The sequence below is a fragment of the Harmonia axyridis genome, chromosome 3, assembly GCF_914767665.1.
Source record: "Harmonia axyridis chromosome 3, icHarAxyr1.1, whole genome shotgun sequence".
NCBI classification, from domain to species: Eukaryota; Metazoa; Arthropoda; class Insecta; order Coleoptera; family Coccinellidae; genus Harmonia; species Harmonia axyridis.
In genome coordinates this window covers 31,508,400-31,516,876 of record NC_059503.1, presented here as the reverse complement: position 1 = coordinate 31,516,876, position 8,477 = coordinate 31,508,400, and the positions used below count along the sequence as shown (strand labels likewise).

Genomic DNA, 8,477 nt, shown 5'->3' with positions numbered 1-8,477 from the left:
AGTTTCTGTAAGAAATCGATATTGCTCTATGTCCACATATTCAGATGATTTTATTTTATAACGTGCGTTCATTTAAATTCATGGTCAACATTTTTGGTCTCCTATTCAACAGAACAGTGTGCTAGATTTTGTGTTAGCTATGAATCAAAAAATTCAAAATGAAATAATTTAATTTAGAAGTAAGTAAATTATCTGAATATCGTTACATTTTTTGGGCTGGCACAATAGGTATTTCAGGTATGAGAAATAACTAATGGGAAATTGTTAGATCGATATTATGTTAGCGTTGCTAATTCTTACTTCTATTTCAATTTAGTTCGTTTCATATGAGAGTGTTCTCGAGCCCAAGAATTATAACTTGGCATTTGAGACAAAAATCACGTAAGTGTTGAAAATGGTTTTATGTTCAAATTTCTGTGTTATTTGTCAAATTTTGAAAAATATTTCATGGAATTCTGTTCAGCATTGTATACAAACTTATTTTTATTTTTCCGAAATGCCTAAGAAAAAGGCTAAACAAGAAAATCCAGTGGAAGGTATATGGAAAAACAATAGAAAAAGTTATATTGGTTTTACAGATGGCTCATTGAAGGCAATTTTTCAGAAAAACCCTCTAGTGATGCTACAACTTCATTGTCGAAGGGTAAAGTGAGAAGTGTCACTATGGTAACAAGTAATACAAAAAAATCGAACGAATCATTGAGGGGAAGAGGTAAATAGGAATTGTGGTGATAGGCATAAGGAAAACCTCATGTTAATCATAAAGTATTACAGCATTACAGAATTGATAATATGTGTTCATATAGGTAAAACCAGGAGCAAGAGTGGTACATTCGAACCTAGGCTTTCAGAAATTCCAACAAAAGTAAATTTTCCATCATTGACTTAATGCTTATTTAGAAATAATAATATATCATTTTGTCCACTATCGAGATATCGAAAAAAAAGCCAAAAACAGTTTTGAGGTAATTAATTCTAGAATTAACCATTGTCCTGATAAATCGTTATCAATTAACAGTTGGGTCAAGGTATGAAGAATTCCACCTTAAATTCCTAGCTTCCGTCCAAAATCCTGTAATTTCCCATTTCTAACTCCAGGGCAGTCTCCTCTTAGATTGGGTGAGAAGACGCATGAGCTACCTATCAGATGATGATCAGGAGAGCAGTGAAGAAGAAGAAATTCAAGAGACCACCAAAGACAAAAAAAAGAAGCCTCATCAGCCAGTTAGCGAAGATAAGGAAGAAAAAAAAGCCAAACCAACTGCCCAAGCTCCCAAAAAAGGAAAGGTGAAAAGGATCACTTTTCTTGAAAACTTATTAAAAAAAAATCGGGTGTTGTAGAAGGGCAAGTTTGATTTTGAGGAGAAGATAATCAAACTGCCTAGGCCATCTGGATTGGAAGATGTAGTGACGTTGCTTATAAAGGCAAGAAAAGAGGCTCAAAGATTGGCCGAAGAACAAGCAAGACTAGAAGCTGAAGGTTCTGCGGAGGTCATCGAAGAGATTTTGCAGAAGGAGGAAGATTTGAAAAAAGAAGTAAATACCATCCATTCCTTTCCAATTCCTATGAATCATTTTCTTGAACCTTCATCTATTCATCTTCTATCAAATAGAAAGTATGGACATATTTTGAATTACTCGCATTTACCTAGTTGGCTGGTTCAGGAAAATACGATCAACTTAAGAACAGTTTGATTGAGGATAGAAATGATTCTATCATGACAATCACCACAATATAAGTTTCGTAAAGTAACGAAAACAAGCAGAATATTCTGTTAACCACTTTTATAGTATGTATAGCCAGAATCTATTTTTGAAGTAACGCATAATATTTTTCTTGGAAACTATCAGGTCTACCTCTTCTTACCCTCAATCGTTACATGATATAATACTTTGAGAGAATTAAGAGAAAAAGTTCAATGTATGTCTCCCTCTGCCGTTTTGCTCGATAACTTGTTGCCATTTTGAATTTAATAGCATTATGCCTCTCTCATAATAATAATAATAATAATAATAACAGTCTTTATTTCAAATCACTCTATGTAACAACATAAAAAGAAATGAAATAATGTCAGGTGCTAAAGATTTTAGTTATCTATACCGTAATCTTTCAATGTGTATGGTTCCAAATCAATCAAAATTTTGTATAGTTCCTTTTTGAATCGTTTATGGTTCTTTATTTTCTGTATGCTAGGTGGTAAATTATTATAGAGTTTTATGCATCTATATTCCAATTGTTTCTGTGATGTTGTTAACCTACATTTTGGATACCTTTATTCCTGCGTTATTGTCTCATATCTGGTCTTAGTATACATGTTTTTACTGAAGAGTTCCTTGTTTTTATGGAAAAATAAAAGGCATTCTTGGATATAGATGGCATATATCGTTAGAATTTTATTTTGCCCGTAAATTCCTCTACATGTTTCATTGAACTTTCTATTGAATAATATTCTTATCGCTTTCTTCTGTAGGGTGAATAAAGACGATACATTCCCTGAGTCAAAGAAACATAAGCCAAAACGAAGTTTGGATTCTATTGTTGCATGGTACACCGTCTTCAATACACTTCCCCTTAGATATCTCGATGTTATTCTGAAGGCATAAATTGACGATCCCAGGTTTTTCCCAAGTTCTACTATAGTATATTTCCAATTTAGTTGTTTATCAATGTAGACTACTAAAAATTTAGAGTGTGGTGAGAGTTTCGACTCTTCACTTCCAATTAACATTTTTTGTGGGGCTTCTATACCAGAGTTTGTGGGACTGAATAGGGTTATTTTCGTTTTGGAGCTATTCAAAATCAGGTTATTATCGTCCATCCATACCCTTGTGTGTCTCATTATTTCATTTACTAATTCCAAACGGTTTTTTGTGCAATCTTCAGCTTTTGGACAATCGAAACAATGCTTACATAACGGTTGGACTCGACAATGTCAATGATTTTATCGACATTTTCGACAATTACTCTTCAGTCTATGACTCTATGGCATCTATATTACCTAAACGGAATCGACGAAACACAAATTGCGAGTGATTGGCTGTTACAGTATCAAGACCATAAACACTATTTACATTTTCATCCACTTGGCTCGCATTTTCGCCTTTATCGAAATAAAACTGTGAAACATAGCGTATTTTCTCTTTGCATGTGCCCATCTTTGACGCGCGCTCAAACTAAACAGGTCCAACTAATCACAAAACTGCCACGAAAGTTTTTGTTGTACGAAATCTCTTCTTGCTAGCACCATCTAGTGGGGCCCCATTTTTTTCATTGAAAAAGTCCGCCAGTTACAAAAACCAATATGAACTTCTAACAGTGCTTTCCAAATGAAACTAAAAATTGGATTTGAAGCTGGCCGGCCAAAAGCTAACATCACCACGTTTGCTCAAACATTACCACACAATGTTCATTCCGTTACCATCTCAATAGTGCGCCCAGTGGTCGTCTTCCTAATCCTACTGACAGTAGGCTACTGTTTGTGTATTTTTTATGATCGTTTGAATTCTCAATAGAATATTGGTCCATATGTATTTTATTTCTTATATTTGATCAATGATTAATTTGTATACCTATATTAACTTTCAATCTTTCTGCAGAAATCGAAGGGTAAAATTATACCAGCGGAACCGGTGAAGGTGCCAAAAGAAAAAGCTGCTGAGATGCAAAGAAAAAAGGACGAAGAAGAGAAAGAAGCACTGCAAAAAAAGCAGATGAAAATCCAAAAGGAACAGAAGAATAGAATTGATGGATTGAAGTCAACTCTGGACATCATTAGGTCGATCAAAGACCACAGCAGGAAAATGCGGCAAAGGGATAAGAATGATAAGTATGTGAGTATATGAAGTTTTTCAAGTTTGCAGTTTGCAAGTTGTATTTATCATACTCTGATCCACATAATCCTTATAAGCCTTTACAGAATGTTTCAACAATGATGTTGTCATTTTCAGAAACTAAAATATATAAATCAAATTTATCTATAAATTATAAATGACTATTCAGACAAGACGTATTAAAAAATGTTATTAATTTCTGAATATTGTCATGAACGGGTTGGTCAGAGAATGTTGACCAACGTTCACTTATCTCTGTTTGAGATGTTCTTTCAACCCCTGGAAGAGCGGCTTTCCAGAGGTCTCGGAGAATGAATAATTATGTTTTTTTCTGATCGAACCAATATTGAGCTATATCGCCTTAGTTACCATGTGTCATAACACACTCATATTTCCCAAGGGAAATATGAAACGTCAGTTCATATTTCCCTAGGGAAATATGAAACTATTTCTTTATTTAGTAACAAAATGGAAACTGCAATTGTTGAAATTTCCACTAAAAGTATTTCCACCAGATACAAAGGAAGAAGAAATATCTTGTTCATAATTATTCGACGACGAGACTACAGTTTTCTTGAGAACATTCCTTGCAGCAGCAGTCTCGGACGATTCTCCCAAAACGGTCTTCAAAGATTGTGATGCTGCAGATGGCTCACCCTCCACACCTGCTATCATCTTCGCTACCTTATTTTTGTGCAGCATACTGTCCGCCAGATAGCCTTCTGCAACAGACGAACTTTTCCAACCACCATGTCTCTTGAGTGTTGTCATTGAGGCTCCCGCATCGGCAACCAATGTCGCGGATGTTCGTCTTCCACAATGACCTGTATAGGTTTTCGGATTATCTAAACCCAACCATTCAGCAACCTTACTCGGAATTTTTCCGAAGGTATTTTTGCCGACAGGCTGAAGAGTACACTTCTTATTCCTATAAGCTACGAAGAACCTAAGAACGCCTTGCGGGCGCAACGCTGAATACTCCCTCACCAAACGAGCAGCACCCAGATCTTCTTCATCAATTATAGTGAATATTCTGTTTATATCATTCTTAGTCTTTGAGACTTTGATTATGATTACCGAACCACGATCTTCGATATCTGAAGATAGCATATTCACCAACTCTCGTGTTCTGCAGGCGCCAAAGATTTCCATTATTAAAACAACCTTCAAAATTATGAATGTAAAAATCTTATCAACAGAGGAAATCAAAATGAAACTTTTACCTTATACATCAAAAAAACGTCATTAGGAGCTTCACTCAAGAATGTCTTGAGCTGCTCCCGGGACAACACTGATGATTTTTTAGGAACGTATCCTTTATTTTTGTTCTTAACAAATGCTTCGACTTCATCGAATAATTTGACATCAGTTTTTTCCTTCAAATGTAGCATTGATCTTAACATCGATAGTTTCGGCCATAACGTGTTTGGAGAATATTTCTGGGACTGGGGATCGAATGAATTAATCATACATCAAGAATAACAAGAATCAGAGCAACATACCAAATCTTGGAAATATGCTAACAAAATACTATCGCTCACACCGTCCACCAATTTTTTTCTTTTCCACTCCTGAAAGCATTCGTACTCTTTACTGTAGGCAGCTTGAGATTTGGCTGGAACCAAAGATTCACGGGCCTTTGCCGCTTGAGTTTCGACGTAGTTCGACATTTTTTCATTAATTTTATTTTTGACAAGACGTCAAAATGAAACCAGTCAACCAAGATTCTCAGAAACATGGCCCATAGCAACGTTAAAAATTTAATTATTACAAAAATATACAATCTAATAATAATTTTTCCTTATCAGATTGTTTCAATCAGAAAAAAACTATTGATTACACCACGGGAAATATGAATACATTTCCCTCGGTTGTCTATACATCCCTCGGGCTCCGCCCTCGGGATGTAACTTTGACAACCTCGGGAAATATACTATTCATATTTCCCTAGTTGTAATAATAGCTATAATTCACAAAGATGTTATGTGTGAGTCCGTCCCGTCGCTTCAATGGACAGGTTTTTTTAGTTGACTTTCTTTCCCTAGGGACAGGATTAGTTTTCTGGGTTAATAAAAGTCGATTAAAATTTTAAAATCAAATATAATAAAGAGAAAAGAAAAGAAAAATATCCAAAATTACAATATCCACGAAATTTATATATATTTGACTCAACGGCCAAAACTTTATGATTAAAAAAAAATGTCTCAAATAATCTATTATTCAAACATAAGAATCAAAATAACCAACTTTGAACTTGGGAGAATCGGGACTACTCAAATAAACTCAACTTCATCGAAAAAACATTCAAAATCGTCAAAACAAAATAAAAATTAAATAGCCAAAAGATTGTTAACTTGCTCTCAGTTGTAAATAGGCCCTGCCTATACCTAGTTTTAATTTTTAAACTTTTCACTCGAAACGTGTAATACCTTTTCAATTACTCCACTCCCGATTCGCGCACAAATTCTTAAACTTTATCCCAAAAATTCCCTGTTTTTCTATTTCTGACCAAACTCAACCTTTCTTAGAGTTAAAACAATTCCTTCTCTCTTAAAAACTTCAAATTCTTTCAACTCCCTATCATCTACTAAATTTCCTTTATTTTTGATTCAACTTTGTTAAAAATTGCTCTAATCTTCAAAAGAAATTGTTTTAATCTAAGTCCGGTTTCGCGACCGATGTTCGAATTCTCAACCCTTCTCAGTAAGAGACCCTAAGCGATACTGATTTCCTCCTTAAACCTCAACAAAATCGTAACCTCGTACTTATCCAAGACCGTACCAACAATTGCCCAAGATACCATGCCAATTAGATCATTGGTTAGAAAATTTTTTATCCTTCTTCATTTTTTCGTCAACAGACCCCACCTTCAACCTCAGTCAAACTAGATTTTTCTGCTGTCTCAACAGGAACCATACTTCGATTTTGCCTAACGAACTTTTTGCTGTGTCATCTGGGAACTATCATAACGGTTCTTCGCATGTATCGAACTTAGATAAGTCGAGATTTCCCCGTATCCAAATTATTTTCCTTATCCGTGAAAAATATATCGATTTCACCAACGCATTGAGACGATAACTAAGAAAAGCAATAATCGAAAATGAATACATCCTGCTTCTAAGATAAGATCAGTTTACACAAGTCGCGTCCGCTCTTTTCAATTTAACGTATATTCCTTCTGAATAATAATTCCAATAATTTCAATAATCCCAATAATTTCCAAATTTCCTATTTACTACAATATGACAACATCATTATGAAGATTCTATGGATTAGTGGTGGTTTACATATCTCCAGAATTGTGGAGTGATAGAAAAATTCAATTTGAATTTCCAAGGTACGGTTCTTTAGTACTGTGATTTCAGTGGCAACTCTATGTTAACTGCGGTACTCTGCCTATAGTTAATCATATTTGTGATATGACAATGTATCTTCAATCTTGGAGAGATGTAATGGAAGATACCACTCTTGAAGAAGCATCCTTGAGAACGAGGGATGTCTTGAAGGTACAGTGTGAGGCTTCTGTCTACTGATTTCTTAATAGTTAGGTTCGTTATTAGAAATATACCTGATGATATATTATTAGGGTGATTATCCGGGATGGCCTATTGGACGTTTATGGAGAACTAATCATAATTTTGAACTGAAAATTTGCATATTGGGGTTTCAGACAATGATCTTTCTCTCTGAAATATTTTCAGATCTCTACAACTTCCGGTTTAACCGGAAACAGACTACTTTACAACCTTATTTACCTTATTTCAAATGTCACACCCAGTATATTATTACATCATTAAATAGCTTTTTTGACGACAATTTCGCATTATGTCATACCTTGGGTAAAAATTCAATGGTTCATGAGTTAATGGGATTCTTCTGAAAAAAAAATGGTGGCGATGAGGACTCATACTTTGCGGTTTGCACCAAAATGTACAGGGTGTTTATAAGAAGATCATGAACTTGGACAAATCGAATTCATCAAAACTCAAAATTTTCAAATTAGAACCTATATTTTTTATTCTTTCAGTCGATTCTACGTACAAAAAAAGTGAGGGTCACTCAAGCAAACCCTATTCCTAAAATGAATACTTTTTTTCGACAAAGAACTTTAAATGTGGAATAATATTTTATTCGGCATCAGAGTGGTGAAACGGAAAAAAGTTTTTTCTAATTCTATGGCTAATCCGTTAATTCTGCCACATCTTGTAGAACAAAATCGTGTGAGAATTGCAGATTCGTACAGATTTCATGGTTATATTTCAATATTATATGTTGGTACTTGGAACTCTCCTACCACGGATTTATGTATTATCTGTCATGAAGAAAACTGTTCTTCCAACCCACATTTTTCAATGCAAGAACCAATAAAAGGATATTCATGGATATATTCCATTAATTTCGTCAGTGAATTAGAGAAAACAATGGATAATACTCGTACAGAAGCTCATTCTACCACTCGTTCATTCACAAACTCGCCAATTCGTGCCTCGTTTTTAATTTTGAACTCGTGAAAGAATATCGATGTCTTCAGCACTTATAAAAAAACTAATCCGACGCCGTTTTTGAGCGACGGCTACATATATCCGGAATTTTAGTAGCAAGTGGTGAAACAGACCCTTTATCATTGCCAACATCAAATATCAGAA

At 34.7% G+C, this 8,477-nt stretch overlaps 1 protein-coding gene across 3 annotated transcripts in view; it reads left to right on the top strand.

Moving 5' to 3' along the window:
• The first annotated feature begins 381 nt into the window (after positions 1-381).
• LOC123674569 (dynein axonemal intermediate chain 7-like) overlaps positions 382-8,477 on the top strand; it is a 31,646-nt gene continuing 23,550 nt past the window's right edge. Inside the window, exons 1-7 of one of the 3 annotated variants that reach the window (XM_045609481.1) lie at positions 382-536; positions 605-712; positions 807-865; positions 1,099-1,287; positions 1,342-1,536; positions 3,598-3,831; positions 7,197-7,337. In XM_045609481.1, the coding sequence (XP_045465437.1) occupies positions 395-536; positions 605-712; positions 807-865; positions 1,099-1,287; positions 1,342-1,536; positions 3,598-3,831; positions 7,197-7,337 (1,068 nt within the window). In that variant the 5' untranslated portion in view covers positions 382-394. Of the gene's footprint in view, positions 537-604; positions 713-774; positions 866-1,098; positions 1,288-1,341; positions 1,537-3,597; positions 3,832-7,196; positions 7,338-8,477 lie in introns of all 3 variants that reach the window. The other 2 variants (XM_045609483.1, XM_045609482.1) reach the window with 2 other exon arrangements.